General features: G+C 42.1%; 1 protein-coding gene across 1 annotated transcript in view; it reads left to right on the forward strand.

The window, feature by feature from the left end:
- Window positions 1-4: 4 nt before the first annotated feature.
- UBR4 (ubiquitin protein ligase E3 component n-recognin 4) overlaps window positions 5-23,736 on the forward strand; it is a gene marked incomplete at its 5' end in the record, with an annotated part of 67,547 nt that continues 43,815 nt past the window's right edge. Inside the window, 36 exon segments of the mRNA XM_009696090.1 lie at window positions 5-103; window positions 666-825; window positions 958-1,043; window positions 2,034-2,203; window positions 2,875-3,157; window positions 3,797-3,929; window positions 4,370-4,449; window positions 5,083-5,211; window positions 5,669-5,851; window positions 6,078-6,200; window positions 6,290-6,519; window positions 7,106-7,230; window positions 7,800-7,897; window positions 8,017-8,174; window positions 8,885-9,094; window positions 10,105-10,206; window positions 11,090-11,190; window positions 11,386-11,584; window positions 11,818-12,006; window positions 12,369-12,432; window positions 12,626-12,817; window positions 13,448-13,518; window positions 13,645-13,792; window positions 14,333-14,560; window positions 14,790-14,960; window positions 15,062-15,244; window positions 15,526-15,684; window positions 16,293-16,445; window positions 16,735-16,962; window positions 17,803-17,960; window positions 18,937-19,108; window positions 19,270-19,471; window positions 19,767-19,930; window positions 20,154-20,370; window positions 20,769-20,985; window positions 23,551-23,614. Of these exon segments, the coding sequence (XP_009694392.1) occupies window positions 5-103; window positions 666-825; window positions 958-1,043; window positions 2,034-2,203; window positions 2,875-3,157; window positions 3,797-3,929; window positions 4,370-4,449; window positions 5,083-5,211; window positions 5,669-5,851; window positions 6,078-6,200; window positions 6,290-6,519; window positions 7,106-7,230; window positions 7,800-7,897; window positions 8,017-8,174; window positions 8,885-9,094; window positions 10,105-10,206; window positions 11,090-11,190; window positions 11,386-11,584; window positions 11,818-12,006; window positions 12,369-12,432; window positions 12,626-12,817; window positions 13,448-13,518; window positions 13,645-13,792; window positions 14,333-14,560; window positions 14,790-14,960; window positions 15,062-15,244; window positions 15,526-15,684; window positions 16,293-16,445; window positions 16,735-16,962; window positions 17,803-17,960; window positions 18,937-19,108; window positions 19,270-19,471; window positions 19,767-19,930; window positions 20,154-20,370; window positions 20,769-20,985; window positions 23,551-23,614 (5,649 nt within the window).

Raw genomic sequence — 23,736 nt, forward strand, 5'->3', positions numbered from 1 at the left:
TCCACCACCACCTTTGGAGAGCTCACCTAGAGTGAAGAGCCCTAACAAACAGACTGCTGGAGAGAATGGGAACATCCTGGCCAGCCGCAAAGATCCAGAATTGGTATGGGAAGGTCTTCAGGCTTAATGAAATAACTGATGTACTGTAGCGTTCTTTACTTGTCAGTGGCTAGCTAAAAAAACATGATGAACGTCAGGTATTTTAAGTACACAGAATCAGTAATTGGCTTGGCTTTGAAGGAAGATGTTTTCTCTACTCTTCTGTCAGGTGGAATATCCCAGTATTGGTTACTGCCAGGGAAGCAAAGACTGAAGATGGTATCTATTTGGGTTACAGAGGGAGAGGGAAAATGAGGGCAGAACTATAAGTGAAATGACTTGCTGATAGAATGCTTTTAGCTCCAACTCCGCTGGGTAAAGACAAAAATAAATACTGCAGTCGAGAAATGAGAGACTTGCAACCTCTTCAGAGCGCTCTAAAATCTATCCTGTTATAGAACATAGAGTGCGGTGAGCTGGATTGTGAGGAGTAAACCTGTACTCTGTTGCCAGGGGTGGAGTTAAGGGACTTGATTTATTTTGCTGGTGGTTTAGTTTTTGCTTAATGTTGACTTACGGTCCCTCTGCTTTTGTTGTTCTATAGTGCGTTTCTCTTTTCTTTTCAGTTTTTGAGCCTAGCATCAAACATTTTGAACTTTATCACTTCTTCTATGCTGAACTCCAGGAATAACTTCATTCGCAACTACCTGAGTGTGTCTCTTTCGGAGCAACACATGGCTACACTCGCTAGCATCATCAAAGAAGTGGATAAGGACGGGCTTAAGGGTGAGTGAGCAGAACCTCTCTGTTAGAGAACACGGACTGTAGGATTTATAGGTGTATGTTTCCTTCGTTTCATGTGGAAATTTTAAATGTAGGAGGGCAATGGTAGTAAATGGCTTGATCCGTGTCTTACAGGCACATCAGATGAGGAGTTTGCTGCTGCACTGTATCACTTCAACCATTCCTTGGTGACCTCAGATCTTCAGTCCCCTGCCTTGCAGGTAAGTCTGTGATTGAATGGGTAAATAAAACGAAGAAGTGTGGGTGTCTGTTAATGTCGCTACACGGATTCTCCGCACCTAGAGTAGTGTGTTGATGGTTCCGTTTGGCCCTAGAGTATATTCTTTTGCAAACAGAGCTTGGAATATTTTGGATCCAATAAGTTGGATGACCTTTGCAGTTATCCAGTACAAAACATCCTGCAGAGTGTAAACTTAACATCTAGAGTTCAAATTGATCAACTGAACTTTGAAGGTGATGATAGCTGAAAAGGAAATGATTTTCTGTATTTTGTTTTGGCGAGTAGCCTCCATACACGCGTTTATCAAGAGGTATTCCTGCAGATTTTCTGTGCTGTCAAGACTGATGCCAAAAGGCCTTGGAATTCTCTCAGGAGAGAATCAAATTAATCCTTTTGCTTTCATATGCTACCTTTGTAGCCTCGGTTTCTCTGCTAGGTCATGGGCTGACCTGACTTGATACTGTAAGTAGAGGTTACAAATCTGCTTACCAATCAGTGAATTCAATCCCTATACTTTTTGTTGATTGTTTTCTACTGTGTTTAAAATAGTCTGTTGTTTGGTTTTTTTAAAGCAGTTGGACTTTCAGAAATCTGCCTTTTCTCTGTATTTGAAAAGAAGCAAGCACATTACTGTGATCAGTCAAAGGGATCTTCTTCCAAATTCTTAGAAACTGAACATAGTAGCATAATCTCTCCTGCGGTGGTGCTGCAGAGAAGAGCTCATTAATGCCATTTTTTCTGCATTGGCGTTGAAGTTGAAAGTTTGTTGTGTTTTAGATGGCAAAGTGACAGCGTAAGTGTCCCTCAGTAGCTATGCCATCTGTTTGAGATAGGAGAGAGATTGCGATATGAATGCTGACAAGCTCTGGGAGCCCTGCTGTTTATTGTCATCTGTATGTTCACATCATGCTTTTAATTAAAACATCAGACAGGATTTGCCTCTCTTCAACAAGTCTATGTTTTGTTCCAGAACACACTTCTTCAGCAGCTGGGAGTTGCCCCTTTTTCTGAAGGTCCGTGGCCTCTCTACATCCATCCTCAAAGTTTGTCGGTGCTCTCGCGACTTCTCCTGATTTGGCAGCATAAAGCCACTGCCCAGGGAGATCCTGACGTTCCAGAATGCCTTAAAGTTTGGGAGAGGTGAGAGAATTCTATGTTGGGCTGAAAGTCAGTAATCTCTTACCTCTCTCGTTTTCTATCAAGTGAAAATTCTCTGGGACCAGCGGAACAAGTGTGTGTGTGTTCTCTGAGCAGTGATAGTATGTGATGCTGGGAGGAGCAGAGGGTCAGTCTTCTGTGTTGCTGGAGTCCTTCACCTAGAGAGTGGGAAATGAAACCTAGAATCAGGATTTAAGTGGGTGGAGGCTGAATTACTTACAGCAATGTTGGTTTTAAAAAGGGAAGGGGAGTGTCTTATTTCAGAGTGTTTCTGGTAGGTTCTGCTATGATGGTACCAAGATTTTTCCTCTCTGCTGTTACCTGAATGTGAAAGTCCCTGATAGAGTTTAGCTGACTTAAAGCGGTAGTGGACAGCCTTTCCTGTGGGAACAAGTTTGCATCTCCCTTTCTCCCTTTAAATGATTGTTCATATTTTCCATCAAATGTATTTGCCACTAATTGAATTTCGGTAAGTTTTACTGTTTGTGTAGTGTCATTCCAATATGTAATGTAGTGAATAATCTGTGAAGTTGCCAGTATTAGAAGAATAAGCAGAAAAATATAATTATGAAAATGTTTCTTTAAGGTCTTTTAAAAACAGTGTCTAAACAAGGAGAAAAGTGAACTTTATAAACTTCATCTCTTATTGTCAGGTTTGTGGGCACACTGAAGCAAAATGCCTTGCAGGGGACTCTTCCCAGTGACACAGAAGATCTCAATGTTGAACATCTCCAGCTGCTGCTGCTTATTTTTCACAATTTCTCTGAGAGGGGCCGCAGATCTATTATGATGCTGTGTATCCAGACAATTGTGGAGCTGACAGTGAACATGGATACCCAGCAATGTTCTGTGCCACTCATCGTGGCACGTCTACTCTTGGTGTTTGACTATCTGCTCCATCAGTATTCCAAGGCCCCCATGTACTTATTTGAACAGGTAAGATTTTGACATCATGTTCTGGATATTTAATTGATCACCCAGCAGAAATCTGTAACAGGCAGTCATTTAGTGTTTTCTGGTGTCTTCATGACTTCTGCAAGTAAATCGATTTTGATGTTGTTACCAGCCTTTGGAGTTAAAATGCGTGATTAACTACAGTTGCTGATTCCTAGCGACAGGTTCAGTTTGAGTGTAAATTCCTGGTGTAACTACTGTCCTAATAAATCTGGTAGGGACAGGATGAATACCTTATTTTTCAAAATCTTGAGTATTTGGGTATTTAGGTACAGTTTCACAAATACCTTATACGCCATGTCCTTGCTTTAGCTTGTCACTGTTGAGGGTTTTGGCACTGTTCTCATGAATGGGGTGCTAGTGTTTTGCGTGTGGCTTTTTCGGTTGTTGTAAACTTGACCATTGATTTAAACCGCTCGCTCTAGAATAAAAATCATCAGATAGGGTCCAGGGCTTCCCTCAGCAGCTGAGAATGACCGTGTTTTAGCAACAGGATTGTTTGTATTTTATGGCTTTTCTCTGGTGGTGGTAGTAGTGGTGGTATTTCGCCCCCCGCCTCTGAATGACAAGGATGCCACGGGTGTTTTTTTGTTTGTGTTTGTTTTTTTTTTTTAAACTTAGGTGCAATATAATTTGCTGACACCACCCATTGCCTGGGTGAGTGGATCCCAAGACAGTAGCAGACGAACGTCTGTCCCACTTTATCACGGGTTTAAAGAAGTGGAAGAAAACTGGACCAAACACTGTTCATCAGGTAAGAAAGAAACTGTAAGGGATTTTTTTTTTTTTATTCCAAGATTTGCTTTTACAAATAAATGAGAGCTCTTCCTGTGCCCTGGTGTGGGTAACTTTTCCTGCTTTTAATGGGCATAGTTACAATAGACAGATAAAAATGCATATAATGCAAGATAAGTTTTATTAAACAAAATTCTTGTAATCTAAGAGTATACTGCAAGTAATTAAAAATAAATGTGTATTTATTATGCCAGGATTGTATGAGTAGGAAAACTTTGGCTGCATATGCCATAGGTTAAAAGCACATACAATGTGTCATGGAGCTGGCTTAGTAGAATCTGATATTAGTCTTAAAATGTGAAAGGCTTTGAAGATAGAAGACTGCCTAATTAGTACAGACACAATACTGCCTAGTTAAAACTATTGCTTTGAACATTATTTTCTGTCCTCATATTCCAGATGCAGTTCCACAGCCCAGATTCTACTGCATCCTATCTCTAGAAGCTTCTGAAGATGATCTGAACCGTCTAGATAGCACGGTATTGGGATTTCTCTTTTAAAGACCTTTCTGTAAGCCTTCAGAGGGCCATGTTGATTTGACAAGTGTTGGGGAAAGTAGACGAGAAGGAAAGACTTGATGTAGCAGCTAAAGCAGAAATATTTCACCAAGCAAAGATAAGAGTAGTGGCTGTATAAGACAATACGGGATTCCTTTTTGTGCCCAATTACATGTCAGGGAGGTCAGTATGCAAGATCTATGAAGATGTGTTGGGCTACTTGTAGTAATGCTTGTGATTCCAATATGTATGTGATGACAGAGAGCCCTAACGTATCCACGCTTATTTTTCAGTGCTGCCGAAACATCTGAAACAAAGACATGACATTAGAGTTACTTTCTCATCATTTTGCTCCATGTTCTTCCTGGGTTTTGTTTCCTCATTAAATTTGTTGTCATCAAGGTTACGGGCTTGCTTCATGCATGCTCCCTTATAACCAGTTCATTGGTGCTCCAGCTGGGGAGAGAAATACCCAACAGAACCAACTTCCTGAAGTTTTATTTTGCAGTTTTGGTCTGTGGGTATTCTGAATGCTTAAGAGGAGAGCTTGGCTGTATATAAACACAGAGCTGCACAATTTGCAAAGCAACAATCCTGACTTGTCATCTCTTGCAGGTTTGTGAGGTCCTTTTCTCGAGGACTATGAAGTATGATGAGCTTTACACAGCCCTGACTTCGTTACTTGCAGCTGGGTCACAGTTTGATACACTCAGGAGGAAAGAGAACAAAAATGTTACTGCGCTGGTAAGACTGTGTTGCGATAACGTTGTCTGTGTTGAGGAATAACAACTTTTCAAACTTAGTATTTTCAGGCAAAATATTTAACCAAAGTATTCTTAAGAGCGTTTGGAGTAGGGACGAACTTAAAAGTCCCATAGCTAATGGTAGTGTTCGTGGTGGCAGTACATCTCATGCGAGTTCTTAATTCATAACGTGTTTAGACTTACTGTATGCCCCTGGTAATTCCAGGAGGTTTGGCTAGAATATGATGATGCAGAAAAAATTTGTATAACTTTCTTTTTGCACTCCTCTTTGTTGTGTAATTTGTTGTATAATATGACAGAAACTCAGTCCAGTATGTGTTCATCTGATTTGGTGCATCAACAGGAGTCTAGGGTCTCTGATGAGATTATTTCAGTAGCTGTAATGATTGAAACTGCAATCTTGCTTTGCTAATTCATCCAACTGTGCTTTTGTTTAGGAAGCCTGTGCACTTCAGTACTACTTCTTGATACTGTGGCGGATACTAGGGATTTTGCCTCCATCCAAAAACTACATGAATCAGTTGGCTATGAACACACCAGAGATGAGTGAATGTGATATTTTACATACATTGCGCTGGTCCTCCCGTCTGCGAATCACGTCTTATGTCACGTGGATCAAGGTACAGCCTCATCTTTATAGGGATGTTCTGTAATGTTGTTGATAGTAAGAATGTCAGTCTCTTGATCTTCCATGCTGACTGCATGTGAGATTTGTTATGTGGGCACGGTGGTGAGAAGTGGGAAATTGTGTCCATGTTTTCTAAAGTGTTCTAGCCTGGTAATTGGCAGAGTGGTTAATTATAGAGCACTTTTGAAGTGTGACAGGTCTGTTTTTGGCATCTGTAGGATCACTTAACCAAGCAGGGCATGAAAGCTGACCATGCTGCTTCTCTCATTGAATTGGCCTCCAGCAAGTGCAGCTCAGTGAAGTATGATGTGGAAATAGCAGAGGAATACTTTGCTCGACAGGTAAGGTGGTGTTAATGCAGTTGTCCATATGAGGCTTCTATTTTTATGGAATGATTTACACTTACTGTTCCATCCCTTTGTATTTTAAGATATCTTCTTTCTGCGGTGTTGATTGCACAACTATTCTCCAGCTGCACGAAGTTCCCAGTTTACAATCCATTTACACCCTTGATGCTGCAATTTCCAAGATTCAGGTTTCTCTGGATGAGCACTTTTCCAAGCTAGCTGCAGAAACTGATCCACACAAGTCTTCAGAGATAACCAAGAACCTCCTGCCTGCTACGCTACAGCTTATTGACACTTATGCTACGTTTACCAGGTACAGTCCTTAGGATTGCTAGTAGGAACACAGTTTTCCTCTGTGCATAGGGCTTGCTTTGCATTTTGTTTGTTTTCTTGGAGGTAGGTGCCTTTTTTTATAGTCCAATATAGTTACTCCAACTTATGTTCTCTAGACTGTCCGTTGTCTTAAAAGAAGAATAAAAAGTAGCTTCTCAGGCCGTGTATGTGAAGTTGTTGTTTCTTAAGTACCCTCCTTGTCTGATCTTTCAAGGCTTTCTTGCAAGCTCGCAAAAACAGTTTTTCCTCCAAAGATGAAATCTCCACTTACCACTCTCTAGGACAGTGCTACTTCACTTCTTACATTAGGAGTCTGAAATCTTCTAAACTCTCATTAGAACCTATGTAGAAGAAAGCAAAAATAAATCAGCTTTTTCTTTTGAGTGGGTGCTTTTTCCTCGTAAGTAGCTTAGAGGAGATAAAAGCCCAGAACTCCCTTAGTGGCATAACATGAAGTATGGAGCAGAACTTCAGAAGTTTGCTTTCTTAGCTGTCACTATATTGACACACTTGGTTCTGAATTCAGAGCTGTTTCCTGAAATGAATCCTTTCCATCCTGAATGCAGATCTTACTTGCTACGGAGCCTCTCTGAAGAGGGCTCCACTGAGAACAAACCCTCTGAAGAGAAGCTGCGAGGTTATGCTGCTGTCCTGGCCATTGGATCCAGCCGTTGCAAGTCTAATACTCTAGGTGAGGGTACTGGATAGTTCAGATTTCCTTCTCTGTGTAGGTGAAGCTTTCTACAATGCTGCCAACGTTCAATTTCAAAGCTGTAAGTTGGCTTATGTGTTCTCAACCACTTTGTTCAAAGGAGTGTGTTATCCTGTCAGGAGCAGACTGGGAAGTCTTTTCCTTTTGGTATCCTGACAGCTGAAAACATTGGGCAAACCTTGAAAGAGTAACTGTCTTGTGGGCTCATCTGGCTTATTGAAATGCTTTTACAACCATGTTGGTCTCCCGGTGGCATGGTGTAGTAGGGGGAATTATGAAATGTTGATATGTTGAAGACTACTGCAAATTAGTATTTTTGCCATGTTTCCTGTTTTAATAAAGTGAAAGAAGCTGGGAAGCTCTTGCAAACTTTAGGGATAATTTTGACTTGTAGAAACTAGCCCTCTGTAGAATTACAGGTCAACTTAGCTACAGTTGTGCCTTAATCAAAAGATCTAGTTTTAAACAGTATTGTAGAAGCATTCTGGTTTTCAATAGGACCCATGAAATTACTTACTCGATGACTTACGATTCCATATTAATTGCAGGTCCAACACTTGTTCAGAACTTGCCATCAGCTGTGCAGACTTTATGTGAATCATGGAACAACATTCACACAAATGAGTTTCCAAACATTGGCTCCTGGGTGAGTCCAGCCTCGTGGACTGATCTTAACTTCATAAGTTGCTGGGAATGGCAGGCAATGTGTCTTTCTGTTAAAGATAAATAGTTCTGATTTTTGTGTGTCTGTGTCTCAATCCTTAGCGCAATGCCTTTGCGAATGACACGATCCCTGCAGAGAGCTACATCAGTGCAGTGCAGGCCGCCCACCTTGGTACTCTCTGCAGCCAAAGTCTACCTCTTGCAGCTTCCCTAAAACACACCCTTCTGTCCCTGGTCAGACTCACCGGGGATCTCATTGTGTAAGTGATGTTTTTCATATTACATTCTTGCTGTATAGATCTGTCTACTCTTCTGAGTCTCTGTCTTCATCAGACTGTTTGAGTGCAACACTTAGTGAACTGGTGCTGTGTTTTGAACTAAGCCTTTAGCGGAGTTTCTTTCAGTTACAAGTCTAAATTCTAAATGAATGAAAAATAGCCTTTCTGTCTTGATCTGGTATCTCTAAAAGTCAGACTCCCTGAGAGAAACCTGTAGTCCTTTTTTTAAAACAGGGCCTTGAAGAAACTGAGATACAAACTGAGGCAGTGTGGATCTAGTTAGTTAATTTCTGTTATCATTCACTTGTGTGATGTTTTCAAAGCATAAGGAGAAAGTGAAATGGAAGAATTATTTTTTTCCCAGGGACTTACTGTAAGATATTCTGAAATCAAGAAATATTTTTTGACACTGCAGGCAGGTCCAAAAGCTGTCCTATGCAATAATGTGACTGTCGAGGAAAATGTTGTAGCTGTATGTATGCAAAAGTAACGTAGAGTTTTCCAAATGAGAACAATTTTTCTGAGAGGAAAAATGGCTAGGTCAGTGTGTTTATCCTGGCTTTCTAAAAAGGATTTTTATCATAGACTTTCATCCAGACCTATTCCTTACTTGTGTGACTTCTGCTTCATCCAATACGGGTGTTTTCTGATACATCATACAGAGAATTAACTTGTTTGCTTTTCTTTTCAAGCTGGTCAGATGATTTGAACCCGCCACAGGTGATTCATTCCCTCTTGCCCCTCCTTTTGGAGACCAGCACAGAGAGTGTAGCGGAGATAAGCAGCAACTCTCTAGAAAGGATCTTGGGCCCTGCAGAATCAGATGAATTCCTGGCACGTGTTTACGAGAAATTGATCACAGGATGCTATAACATACTGGCCCATCACTCTGATCCAAACAGGTAATGGGGCTGTGTGGCTTGTAGTTCTCTTCCAAGGGAGCTGTACACAAAGAATTACTGCAGTATGTTTAAACATCAATGTCAGTCCTTGAACAGCACAACAGAAAGGCGAAAAATCAGCTTATTTTTATCTGTTGAAGACTTCTATACTTGTAGACTAAAAATACAAGATATTTTATTCACATTAGCAGAATTTTCAGCACTGCCGTTGAGTCAGTGTGGATTTTAATCATCTCTTGTAACTCTGGATGGAGTGTGTATATATTTGGATATTTTTTTATTTAAGCAAATAGAAAATTATGTAAATACAAGCACAAAATCAAAGCTGAAGATGCCAACCTAACTTACTTTATTTTCCTTTGTTCTGGCTGTTTATAAGGATGTCTAATCCCTGCTTTATCATAGCGAACTAGCCAGATTTGTGTTTCCCGCCCCTTACTCTCTGTGTGTATAGAGGGAATAAGCTTGATCCGCAGATGTTGATTCTACCCATCTGAAACATAAAACCATTAGGCATGATGATGTTGCATCTTTTTAGCACTGATCCTCTCTGGATGGAAGGTATTCAGAGGGAGATCTACTGCGCCTTCTGGTAGAGAATGTAAATGTAATTGGATTTTACTTGCAGGGTGCATTGTGGAGTGGGGATGAGCACAGGAGAGAATGGGGAGGAGTAACACTAAAAGAGACTTAAAGTGTAAAAAGAGCAGCCATTTAGAAGAATTTGTAATGTGAGGAGTCTGAAAGGTCTAGATTATTCCAGGTTTCTGACTGTGTAACTTGCCTACAGGATCATGTGCCCCTTTTTTCTGAACATTTGGTGGATTTATTTGTGTTTATGTATGTTTGTTCATCAATTGTTTTTCTCCTGTCTCTTGGAAGGAAAGCTGCTTTCAGTTAGTGCAAAGTTTATTGGAATTATATTAGCAAAATTGATCACTTCTTGGCGCTCAGAATTGTTGAAATTGCTCTTATGTATTCTTATTTAATATGCATCTTTTGATCTTCAGTGGCCTGGATGAGTCCATCTTGGAGGAATGTTTGCAGCATCTGGAGAAACAGCTGGAGAGTAGCCAGGCCCGAAAAGCCATGGAGGAATTCTTTTCAGAAAGGTACAGTCATCCTGAAAGCCCAAGAACTTTCTTTCTCTTCCTTTTTCTCTTAGGCTGTTGCTGTCAAGACCTAAGTGATGTTAATGCCATTGCACAGGAAAATACAGAACTGTATAAAGATGAGATACCCTTCAGGCTGCGCAGGAGAGTGTGATAAGACTTTCTGTGTGGGAGAGGACCTAGCTCTTTGTCACTCCAAATAAAATATTCAGCGAGTCCTCATAGTGATCATCAATGGGGAATCTTGCAAGATGATTGTTTGTCAAAGGCTCTATAAGGAGGTTTTTGAGAGGTGCTGGTCTATAAGGCAGTTACAGGTCAAGCTGTAAAACCTCAAGTTCTCTCACTGCTTCCTCGGGGCAATAGATTGATAATTCTAAGGGTGGAGGTGGGGTGTTGGCCTGACTTTGAATTATGAAGACAAATTGTGATGGAAACTGCATAGCACAACAACAGTGTTTTGAAGAGATGTGAGGGTGATGCGGAGGAAAATTTTTCTCTATTGGAAAGCTGACCATGGTTTTGCTCTCTACTTGTTCAACAATTCAAAATTGAAGCAGTGTGGTGGCTGTACTTTATTAACATGGAAGGGAAAAATAGGCAAGAAAATCTTCAATTTTGGTTTGGAAAACAGTGTGGGCCCTTTTGTCACTTAATACATGGGAAATACCGATATGCTACTCAGGAGCTCATGAGATTTTCAAGTTTTAGTCTGAGCTAAGAGTTTGCTGTTTGTCTGAAAGCAATTTCTGTGGCTTGGCTGCTGAGTAGTGTCAATAGACACTATTACCAATCTTAAACGTGAGGGCAGATATAAGTGCAAGTGAAAAAAAGCGATGGGTCATCTTTTACAAAGCTGACTTAATTTCTCCCCTCCTTATAGTGGTGAACTGGTCCAGATCATGATGGCCACAGCCAATGAAAACCTCTCAGCGAAGTTCTGTAACAGGGTGCTGAAATTCTTCACCAAGCTCTTCCAGCTAAGTAAGTGATTGTTGAATCTCTTCTGTCCTGCCTGTGTCCACCTTATACTGTTCTTGTATTAGACTGTGATAGGAAGATGCATGAAAGAAAAGCTATAAGAGGAAGTGGAGTGACAGCTTCACACTTTTAATGGAAAACCGTCTTCAAACACCTTCATTGTAGCATCTGTCACTCACTAGTAATTTTCTCCACCAGCTGAGAAGAGTCCCAACCCCAGCCTGTTGCGACTTTGTGGCTCTTTGGCTCAGCTGGCGTGCGTGGAGCCTGTACGTCTCCAGGCCTGGTTGACCAGGATGACCATGTCCCCACCCAAAGATTCAGATCAACTGGACGTTGTGCAAGAGAACAGGCAACTGCTGCAACTCTTGACAACTTACATTGTTCGGGAAAACAGGTAAAGTACAGCCTTTGTCATTTCTTTTGTGTGCTGTTCATTTCCTTTGTTCTCTAGATGTGCAAATTACTTGTGAGTTGCTGGTGATTTCTTCTTGTCAGCTTTCAAATGCAGTGATGGGGCATGGCTGTTTGCACTGAGGGCATTGCTCTGTCAGTGCCCTTGCAGTGTGGGGCTTAGCTATATTTCTGTGGGTGATGTACTGCATCTGAAACGTTCTTCTTTTTCATTAGCCAAGTCGGAGAAGGCGTGTGCACTGTTCTACTGAGTACTCTAATACCAATGGCAACAGAAATGTTGGCCAATGGTGATGGCACAGGCTTTCCTGAACTGATGGTCGTGATGGCAACTTTGGCTAGCGCAGGACAAGGTGCAGGACACCTCCAGCTTCATGGTGCTGCTGTTGATTGGCTAGGCAGATGGTAAGAGCGAACTGTGTACTGCTGTGTGTTCATTTGCATGGCTTAGACTAGGGGGTGGGGTTTTTTGCCTTGGTAATTTGGGCTCAGAAGTTCATGTTTACTGATGCATGCTTATTTTTTAGTTTATAGTTTGTTGTTTGGAGTATAAAGTGTCTGAGGGACAGTGATCTGTGTCCCCCCATTAAGAACAACCACGTGGTTTCTTTGTCTTTTCCACTCTCGATGTTTTCATTACTGCATTTATACATTTCCTGTCGTTAATCTAAAGCAAACTGAACGCTTGAAGGTATTGGTAAGAACTGAGTTTGTGATTCCCATGGACTGTTAGTTGTAATGATCTTCTCCACTGTTTTGTGTTACAGCAAGAAATACCTGTCTCAAAAGAATGTGGTAGAAAAAATGAATGCAAACGTCATGCAAGGGAAGGTAAGACATGTGACTAATGCTTAACTTGCAGGAATAAATCTCAGGCGTGAGCTGTGTCAGCTGTCTGTTTTGGTTGCACAGTGGGAGTTTTAAAGCAATTTGGTCAGGGGGACTGCTCTGTTTTTTGGCCTTATAAGCAGCTGTTACGGGATCTGAGTATTGTCTCTCGTTTTCATTCATCTCTACTTCATAGCATGTGACTATCCTGGAGTGTACGTGCCATATTGTCTCTTACCTGGCCGATGTCACTAATGCACTGAGCCAGACCAGTGGCCAAGGACCAAGTCATCTTTCTGTTGATGGAGAGGAACGGGCGATTGAGGTGGATTCAGACTGGGTGGAAGAGTTGGCAGTGGAGGAGGAGGACTCTCAAGCTGAAGATTCGGTAGGCAGTAGTCACAGTTAATGCTGCAAATGAGATGAAGAGTGATTTTGCAGCTTCCAGATCAGAATTACTCAGGTTATAAATTAAGATTATATTGTTGTTTATTCCTAATGTGAGACTGAGTGAAGGACCCTAGTTGTCAGATCCAGAAGAGAATACCTGTCATTTGTGTGTACATCTGTTGACTTTGTGATGTCAACAGAACTTAAAAAGTTTGGATTTTTTTTTTAGAAAACAAAAAGGAAGAAATGGAGTAAGATGGGTTTGTTCCTACTGGTTTGTTTGTCATCACTAGCTTTTATGTCAACAAGCAACTTAGATTAGGCTTTTAAGTGCTGTTGGGTGGGGGAAAAAAAAAAGCTGTTATTAATGCATTCTTTAAAATCTGTCCTCTCAATGTATTGTTCTTGTTACTGTTTTCTTTTTCTTGATTCACTTTTGAGTTGCTGTAAAATGTCGCCATCTTCTCTTTGCATGTGGTTTGATACCGGCTGCCTTCTTTTAGCTAGGTGGTGCTAAAACATGCTCTTCTTAAAATGCACATTCATGTCTGAGGAAGTATTCTGTACCATGTGTCTTTACTGTAGCTGCAGTTACAACACCTTTCTGAAACAACTTTCTTCTTGACAGGATGAAGATTCTCTTTGTAATAAACTCTGTACTTTCACCATCACACAGAAAGAATTCATGAATCAACATTGGTAAGAATCTCAAACTTGTGTTCAGAATTTCAGGCTGATATTTCTGGCCATTGAGAAGGAAACATGCAGTCTGTGGGCCTTCTCAAGGCATTGTGTTTTATAACTCATCTGGCTTATTTTGTGCAGGTATCATTGTCACACTTGCAAGATGGTTGATGGGGTTGGTGTTTGCACGGTTTGTGCTAAAGTTTGTCACAAGGATCATGAGATTTCTTATGCCAAATATGGATCATTCTTCTGTGACTGTGGAGCTAAGGAAGATGGCAGTTGCCTGGTAAAGTGTCTTCATGTCAACATACAAGCTGTGGTTTCTTCAGTTTTTAAAGTTTTTTGCAGAGGCTTCTGTTCTGCAATGTGATGTCATGATACAAGTGTATAAGAGTACTGAGACTTGAAGGCCTTAGCTTTATAATGAACGCCCTTAATTTACAGCTTGCGTGGTAATTTATTTTTTTGCACCAAATAAGTGCATTGGCAAATCTCTGTCCTAGTGACCACTGGGATTCCAGCTACCTTTACAAAATTTGCAAGTTAGCTTAAACTACACAACCATCAGCTACCACCTTTTCCCATGTTTTCCACTAGCAGCAAGCAAAGTAACTTTCTCTTAAATATGGAAGTTTCTCTAAAACTTGGGTGGAGAGTGGCATACAGGATGCTGTTGTGTTATTTCTTTAAAGTTGCAGTCTAAGAGAATTGCACTCCATTTCTTTAAATTATGTTAATCTTGCTGCTATTACAATCTGTATTCATTTTGTCAGTGGTAAAATTGAGTCTTTGGTTTGGGCTTTTAGTGTTACTGTGTCATTCCCAGGCTTTGGTGAAGAGAACTCCCAGCAGTGGTATGAGCTCTACCATGAAAGAGTCCGCCTTCCAGAGTGAGCCCAGAGTGCCTGAGAGTGTCATTCGACATGCAAGCACCTCTCCTGCAGAGAAAGCCAAGGTCACCATCAGTGAGGGGAAGGGCCCTGATGAAGAAAAACCCAAGAAGAGCAGCCTGTGTAGAAATGTTGAGGGCTGTCGAGAGGAACTACAATCCCAGGTATAATTATTGGCTAGCTGTTAAAAGAAGATGGTTTATGATGAGGATCTTAGGCAGACCATCTCAGTGTTGGTAATCAGCCAAGTTACTTGATTTTTATACTCTTTTTTTAGGATAAGAGGGATCATGAAAGTGGTGTCAGGCTTTAGAAAGTGGTTGACATGCGGCTCTTATGAAGAGTCCCAGCAGGAGCATCTTGTGCCTCACTTGCCTTATCTATTTCTTGTAGGCCAACTTCTCCTTTGCACCTTTGGTGCTGGAGATGCTGAATTTCCTGATGGATGCCATTCAGATAAACTTCCAGCAAGCCTCAGCCATGGGGAGCAGCAGTCGTGCACAGCAAGCTCTCAATGAGCTACATACTTTGGACAAGTCAGTAGAAATGACAGATCAGTTGATGGTATGATACTACAGGAGCGATTAGATTATGGATAGCTGGGATCGCTTTTAAACAGAAAAATTTCAGTGATATACTTTTATATGTTTTTACTAACGACTCAGGTCCCAACTCTTGGCTCTCAAGAAGGTGCTTTTGAGAACGTCCGCATGAACTACAGTGGTGACCAGGGCCAGACGATCCGGCAGTTGATCAGTGCCCATGTGCTGAGGCGGGTGGCGATGTGTGTGCTGTCGTCCCCGCATGGCCGTCGGCAGCACCTGGCTGTGAGTCACGAAAAGGGCAAGGTGAGTTCTCTGACTCTGTGGAGAACCTTGGGTTGTAAAGGAAAAGGAAACAGCCTTAGAGCACTGAACAACAAGCAGAATATGGTTTGTTCTGCCTGTCCCGAGATCTGGATCTTCTGTAAAATATTACATAGCTTAGAAAAACTTCTCATTCTTCAGAGAAAAGAGTTCTTGCAGCAGAAACAGTGAAAACTGTGGAGACACAGTGATAGACCTGAAATTGAAATGTCATTTTCCCCTCAGCTGTAAAGCTGGGTAACTAAGTTCATTTTGTTGTGCAGATTACAGTCCTTCAGCTGTCAGCATTGCTGAAACAAGCAGACTCCAGCAAAAGAAAATTGACCCTTACTCGCCTTGCATCTGCACCCGTTCCATTTACTGTGCTGAGCCTAACTGGAAATCCCTGCAAGGAGGACTACCTAGCCGTGTGTGGACTGAAAGTAAGTGCCTGACAAACCCTTTTCTAGGCAGTTGGAAACATCAGCTCAAAACCAGCTGTATTTCTTTCCTCTAAGGAGCTGTTGCAGAGCTGGCTTCAAAGGTCTGTCACTAATTTTAGCTCATGAATCACTTTCCTACTTGATATATGAAGTAAAAGAAGCAGGACCTATATGAATAATATAATAAATGAGACAGTGCCTCAAAATAGTACTACTTATTGTCTTTAGGCCAATTTTACTTTAAGACAGGAGTCAAGTTTTAGTCATCTGAAACTTAGTGTGTTAGAACTAGTCTGTAACAACTAGTGTTTTGTAGCAACGACTCCTCTTTTTTGTATTCTCCCAGATTTAGATTCAGCTTTCACAAAATCCACAAGTCTATTATTTAGCTAAGAAACAGCTGGGTTCTGTGGGGTTTTTTGGGTTTTGTTTGGTTTTTTTCTTTAAAAACTTCCATGTCATTCATTTTAAATGTAGGAATTTTAGATTCTTACCTTATGAATCATTATTGGCACTAAGAGGAATGCTGGCTTTTAACTTCATTCTTGGCCTGAGATGGTTATAAACATTTTGTTCCAATATTTGACCAATTTTTTTCTTTACTCCAGGACTGCCACGTGTTAACATTCAGCAGCTCTGGATCAGTCTCTGATCATTTGGTACTTCATCCCCAACTAGCCACTGGAAATTTCATCATTAAAGCTGTGTGGCTGCCAGGATCTCAAACAGAGCTTGCGATTGTGACTGCAGACTTCGTGAAGGTATGTTTGGGCATAAGCTATTGATGATATGTCTTCTTTCAGACATTAGAGTCTGGATCTTCACGTTGTTGCATATGAAAGAATGTGATAATATTCTTAGTTAGAAATGAATTGGTAATATAAATTTTTGGTGTTTGGCTACTGTTGTCATAAGAAAAAGCAAAACTAAAGAACCTAGAGCAAAAAAACCCAACTCTAACATCTAACAGGTATTCCCTTGTCTCAGCTCTTGTCCATTTGCACTGTTTTGTATTGTAGTAATTAATTATTTCCTTGATTCTTCCCACAGATTTACGATCTCTCTGTAGATGCCTTGAGTCCAACTTTCTATTTCCTTCTACCAAGCTCCAAAATCAGGGATGTCACTTTCCTTTTCAACGAGGAGGGGAAGAACATTATAGTGATCATGTCCTCCGCTGGGTACATCTATACGCAACTCATGGAAGAGGCGAGCAGTGCCCAGCATGGACCATTCTATGTCACCAATGTGCTTGAAGTCAATCACGAAGACCTAAAGGTACTGGGGACTTCCCTTTCTTGTAGCATGGGCTGCAGTGGCTTTCTCTCTTTTGTTTGTGTCTTTCATTTGAAGGCAGAAGTTTCCTTTTTTCCTCCCCCTTTTAAGCCTCCTGATCTAGATCAATGCGCTTGTCATTCCTCTAACGAGGGAAATACCCTTGCGGTGAAAGGAGGTGGGGGTGAAAATTAAACCCCTTGATCCTTTCATCTAGAAAATGGAGCATGTTTTCCATGGCAGGCTCTGAAGTCATGCCCAGCAGGATTTCTCAGCAGGGAGATGCCTTCAGAGCAGTGCTGTTCTTGGAGCGAGGCACTCCAAAGGTGCGATAACCAGAATGGATAAAGTTACTGACCATTGCTGGGGCTGCAGAGGTGAAGTGAGCCTTTGTTTCTGGTCAATAGCAGCTCTGTAGTCTTGGGGGTGACTTTTAAAATCTGTCCACATTTCACTCAGTGTTTTTACACCAGCCTGCTCCAAAACAGGGGAATAGATGAGAAGTCGGCCCTCAGGAAAGCTCTTTTATGAGCTGGAAACATGGGGAGTGCTCCATGTGAGATTGTCATACACCATTCAAGCACACAGATGTGGTAGCTGAGGGCACTGCCTACAGCCCACGGGTATGCAATCTCGGTATCCCCTTTAAAAGCCTTTGAAGTATCTGATGGATGAGTTCACCAAGGAGTTCATCTTAGAACATTGTCAATGCGTTTTCTCACTGGTGGGGAAGGGGCAGGGGAGAGGCTTTTGGAAGAATTCCATCATGAGAAATTTAAAAGCCTGACAGACTGTTTTGGAGGATGCGTGTTTATCTTAATTGTTGTTTCTCTGATCCCACAGGACAGTAATGGCCAGGTAGCAGGAGGTGGTGTGTCAGTGTATTACTCCCATGTGCTACAGATGTTGTTCTTCAGTTACTGTCAAGGCAAATCCTTTGCAGCCACTATCAGCCGGGCCAATCTGGAAGTGCAGCGGCTGTTCCCAATTAACATAAAGAGGTGAGACTCATGTGGAAGACTCCCCTGAAGTTTTCACTTCTGTTTATTATTAATAAATACTACTAAGTATTCTTAACATCCCAGCTTTGAATGGCCAAAGCTTGTGGTGAAGATCCCCTTTTTGGCTGATGATTTCTTGCTACTTGTCGTGGTGCTTCTGCCCTAATTGCAGACTGATTTGAAACCAAAGCTGGCTGTTTCAGCAGTGGGGTGTGTATGCATTTTTTTTCTTCCCAGTAGGATTTCACAGCGGAAAGGTGGCTTCAGAGCAGTCTTGCTGCACAGTGCAGAACTGCTACTGGTGCAGCAGCTGGAACCAATGGGATTATCCACCCTCGCAGAGGCTGCAGAGCTGGAAGCCTTTGTTTCCTTTCGGCACCAGTACTGCAGTGGACCTTGTGTATTGTGCATATTAAGGCTTATTTTCAGACTCCCTTGAGGGAAACCAATCTCTTATGCTATGAATGTGGCAAGAAAAAAGCTATTCTATCATCTGGTCTGACAAGCAGAGCTGGGCATTTAGGCCACAGACTCTTCACTAGCCTGACACAAAGCCACTGTCGTGAGTAAGCTCTGTAGAAGGCTCAGGTTCCGAGAGCTCGCTAGCCCCAGTCGAGTTTGGCTTAGTCTTTTTGCAGCTTCTTTTTTTTTTTTTCCAGTGAGCAGTGTCGCACAGATTCTCCTGCATTGGCCATGCTCAGTGCTGCTGGGTGTGTTGAAACACGGAACTGTGTGTCTGTTCAGATAAAAAGATAGCTGAAAGCCATTTTAAAATTACTTCCTTGGTTTTGGGCATAAAACATTACTAAGTGTCTTTCCTCGAGTTTTCAGGGTAGAGATCAGGGCTGTGATAATGCAGTGCTTTGAATTCCTGCCGAGAACGAAGCTTTAACTGATTAGAACAGTGACGAATTCTGTGTGTTTTCACTTGTGTTGCTTCTTAAATTAACATAATTCTGCCCTTCATCTCTTGCAGTTCAAATGGTGGGAGTAAGACTTCACCGGCACTGTGTCAGTGGTCTGAGGTGATGAACCATCCTGGCTTGGTGTGCTGTGTTCAGCAAACCACAGGCGTCCCACTGGTGGTGATGGTGAAGCCGGACACCTTTCTCATCCAGGAGATTAAAACCTTGCCAGCCAAAGCAAAGGTTAGTCATAGTCCCCTGTACTTTTGGCCCTTAAAATGTGGTTTCGTGTTGTTCCACCAGCAAGATCTCTAGTCTTTGCAGCTTTTCTAATGCAAAGAGTTTGTTTCTTCAAGCAGCAGTTGTCAGGTCCTTTCCTTGACTTGCATTGCTTGCCCTTGCAGATTCAGGACATGGTGGCCATCCGTCACACAGCCTGCAACGAGCAGCAGAGGACCACTATGATCCTCCTGTGCGAAGATGGCAGCCTGAGGATCTACATGGCCAATGTAGAGAATACGTCCTACTGGCTCCAGCCCTCTCTCCAACCTAGCAGCGTCATCAGCATCATGAAGCCAGTTCGCAAGCGCAAGGCAGCTGCTATTAGTAAGGGACTCCTCATACATATCTTGTGCAAGGTAGTGGCGGCAAATGTAGATGCAAAGATTGATTGGCATTGTATAGATACTTAAGATGTTCACTTCTGACAATTAGCGGTTAACCTCAGGGCTAAGTAGTGGCTAAGTTTGGGCAAAATATTTCCATGGATGTATATAAAAGTACATAGCTATCTGGCTCGCACGGGCATTTCCAAAGAAGGCAAACTCATTCTGCAGCTTTTTTACCATAGCTTTGCCTGTTTAGAATGTGTTTTGTCAAAAACTTCTCTCTTCACTTCTAGCAACTCGCACATCCAGCCAAGTGAACTTCCCTATTGACTTCTTTGAACACAACCAGCAACTCACCGATGTGGAGTTTGGAGGCAATGACCTGCTGCAGGTTTACAATGCTCAGCAGATAAAGCACCGGCTCAATTCCACTGGCATGTATGTGGCCAACACAAAGGTAAGTGGGGCAATCTGGGGATTCTGGTGGGCTTCTATGTGACTTTATTGTCCGGATTGGTAGCATGCCTTTTCTTACAAGTCTGCTTTATTCAAATGATCCTGTACAAATCCTGTGATACTGTTGGGTAAACCGTGGAGGCACCTGTGTACAGACTTCAGATTTTTAGCTTGGGAGTGAATTTTTGACTTCATCTTTCTGAGCTGTGATTTGTCTTCTACAGCCTGGGGGTTTCACCATCGAAGTGACGAACAATAACAGCACAATGGTGATGACAGGCATGCGGATCCAGATTGGCACACAAGCAATAGAGCGAGCGCCCTCGTACTTGGAGATCTTTGGCCGCACCATGCAGCTGAACATGACCAGAGCTCGTTGGTTTGACTTCCCTTTCACTCGCGAGGAAGCGTTGCAGGCTGACAAAAAACTGACCATCTTCAGTGAGTCTTTGTTTCCCTTGACTACCTCTTGGTTTTGCTTGAGTGGGTTGAATGTGCTGTGCTTCACCTCATAGTAGCAAGGGTTTCCACAATCGGTTTCTTTGACCTACCTACAGAAGGAATTTGAGGGGTTCAATCCTGAACATTTAATAACTTTATTTATGGCCGAGTTTCTTGCTGCATTGGATGAATGTACAGTAGCTTGGCTCAATAGTTTCGTGTTGAGATAATAGAAAAGGAAAGTGGCCTTGAAAAGGAGATGAAACTGTCAGAGTGGCTGTATATTAATATATTAATGATGCAGTGTAGTCACTATCCTGACCTTATGAGGCTATACTTGTTTGTATTCAAAAGAAACTGTTTTATTAGGTTATAAGAAATTTCTCTCATCACTACAGTTGGAGCTTCTGTGGATCCTGCTGGAGTCACAATGATGGATTCCATAAAAATTTATGGCAAAACCAAAGAGCAGTTTGGATGGCCTGATGAGCCCCCTGAGGATTTCCCATCTGCTTCAGTGAGCAATGTTTGTCCCCCAAACCTCAATCAAGGGAATGGCACTGGAGACACAGAGTCGGCTACCCCTGCTGCTGCCACTGGAACTGTCCTGGAGAGGTATTTCTGCAGTCTTTCTTCTATTTCTCCTTGAAAATGGGTAGTTGCTGTAGAGGGGACCTAGGTACACTCGTGTGCCTTTCTTAACTGGGAGAACTTAAGGGAGTTAGTGAGTTGTTCTCACTGTCATAGAAAACAACAACTGAGAAGTCATTGATTTTCTTCTAAGGAGGGCTTTGTCCTCACTCTCGATTTATCTGGTGGTGTAGATGGATAGATCTGTGTGCATGCTTCATGTTGCTAAGTTCGTTTGTTAGAGCAGTTGTGAAGAGCTAAAAGAGATTTCTGCTGCCTTGGTACATTTTCTCATTTCAAGCTGGCCCTTTTTCATTCTCTAGAGCTCACAAAGGCTAGGCCCCTCTGAATTTAAGTTCAGTCTTGAGGAAGGCTTTGTGTGTGTCTTTGCTTTAGGCTAGTGATTCCCATCAACTTATTTTGTAGCCCATATGCCTCGGGCTTGACTACTGTGGTGGAGAAAGCATGGAGTTTTTTCCCCCTTTGTATCCCTGCTGAGAGTCAAACCACAAGGGTGAGCTGGGCATGTATTTAGCAGAAGAAAGAGAACCTTTTTTTATATCCACCCCATTTTCTTTCTCTGAGCTCATATAGTCCGTATCATAAAGGTTGTAGAAAACCTGGTAAGCTAGCAAGGATAGGAGGGAAACAGATCAAAGAAGACTTAGCACTGCTGAAAAATGAGGATTTTAAGGGATATGCTGTTTGACTGGGAGTAGGTGGTTGTTAATTTTGTCTTACTGAAATTCTCAGGTAAAGGTTCAGGGCTTGAAGTGGCAGTTATGTCCAGTTGAAGGACCCGTTTGGCCATCCTTTAATATTTTGTCTGATAGTTCATGGGACCTTTTTCCTGTGCTTATTTTTTCTTTTCTTCCCTCCTCTGCTCTGACGTCTCCACAAGATGTCCCTCTCTGCACAGACATGCCTTCTGGTTTTTCCAAAGCAGTGGGATTATGTTCTAAAAACGCAGAACCAAAAAAAAAACCTCTTTTTATTTTTACTTACGTGTTACAGAATGCAGCATGGTTACCTTATAAAGGGCCTCTTGAGTAGGAACAGCTAATGGCAGGCAAGAGGCAGCTTTCCTATCAGAAGTTTGGTGTCTGCACTTCAGATTTAACCTTCAGTGGTGCTTTAGGCAGTGTGCTTGGCTTCTCTGTGCTAGGTGGCCTGGATCTCCTTTATTTGTTTTGCTATTAGGCAAGTGTCTGCTGCCCAGATAGAAAGAACCGTGCTTAGATTTATTGTATATAGCGCTCTCCTGGCTTCCTGATTTCCCCATTTAATTTGCCTTTTGCTTAGAATGTGTTCTAGGGAGTTTTTCTGTAAGCTTTACACATTTTTATTTTTTTTTCCTTTTTCTTTGCTCCCCCAAAGTTCTGAAACTGAGTCCCTAACCACCCTGGACCGGTTAGTATGCCATCCTTTTCTCTGCACGAATGAGTGTGTGTCAGAGAGACAGAACCCATGATGTGGCTTTTGTTGACTGTTGTTTTTTGTTTTGTTTTCCAAGTGACATTTGCTTCTTTACATTCTGGTCATTGCATGGCAGATGGTTTAGCAAAATGTAAAGATGAGGTGGTTTGCAGATTTTTGCTGTATACAGTGTAACTGTTGCTTGTTTGACAGGCTCCTCTTTTCGCTTTGTTCCCTCCTTGCGTCTTTTTCTCCCACTTATATTCCCTACTAGCTTTATGGAGGGCGGCTGTGGGTAGGGGAATGTGGTGTTATTTATCACCACCAGACCAGACAATTGTTGTTTCTTGTACCTCGTATCCAATCCTACACTGTTACTTCTCCCCTTAATGCTATCTCTTCCCTCCTTTTTCCTGTATTCTTGCACTGCTCCTTGCGGTGTGTCAGATGGCGTTTCAGGTAGTTCTACCGTGAGGCGTGAAGTGGTGCTGCCAGGGAAATTCAGCACTTTGCCACAAGTTGTAAATAAGGTTTTCCCTTGGGGCAAGTATTTTACTAGCCTGCCTTACTGCTGTCAAAAGTTTGGACCTGAGCATCTCTCACTTGAGTCATACCTAGTGCTCCAAGATAATTTTTGTCTGGAATAATTTGCACTGGAACTCCAAATTGGAAAGAGCAACCTGTGTGAAAATAGCAAGCAAGTAGAATCTTGCTCCCTTAGAAAAGTCGGTTACGCTTTTTCCCATGTGTCATACCAACCCTTGATCTGCAGTCATATGTACGTCTGTGGGCCATGGTGAATTGGTACCGTCAAGACAATCCAAGTTATCCCTGCTGCAGGCTGCGTAAGGAAATGTTTTATCCTCTTTGGTAGAGAAAAGCCCCTGTCTTTCAGCTGTGGATTATTAAAGCAGTCCTAAGTTTGTCTGTGAGCGTGAGCCAGGTTTAACTCTGGTCTGTAACACAATGAAATGATATGCATGGTGCCTGTGGCAGGTTTTATCATGCTTTGATTTTGTACTTGGCATTCGTTAGCTGTCTCTGAGCTACTCATGACTGTAGCCCGCATAAAGCAAAGTGCTAAGGAGAGAGAAGGGTTGCTGTACTCAAGCCTGCTTTCCTTTCTCCCTTCAGGCTAGTAGTGAGTTCTTTAGAAGCGCTGGAAAGCTGCTTTGCTGTAGGACCAGTCAACGAGAAGGCAAGTAACTTTCTGAATACATTCTTGAGCTTTCAGAGATGGGGGAGGAGGGGCAAGATCAGCAGCACCTCCTGCAGCCCTGGGGGCCTGATACAGAAGAGAGCCGCATCCGTTTTGCTCAG

The sequence above is a fragment of the Cariama cristata genome, unplaced genomic scaffold (assembly GCF_000690535.1).
Source record: "Cariama cristata isolate BGI_N322 unplaced genomic scaffold, ASM69053v1 scaffold17272, whole genome shotgun sequence".
Classification (NCBI taxonomy): Eukaryota; Metazoa; Chordata; class Aves; order Cariamiformes; family Cariamidae; genus Cariama; species Cariama cristata.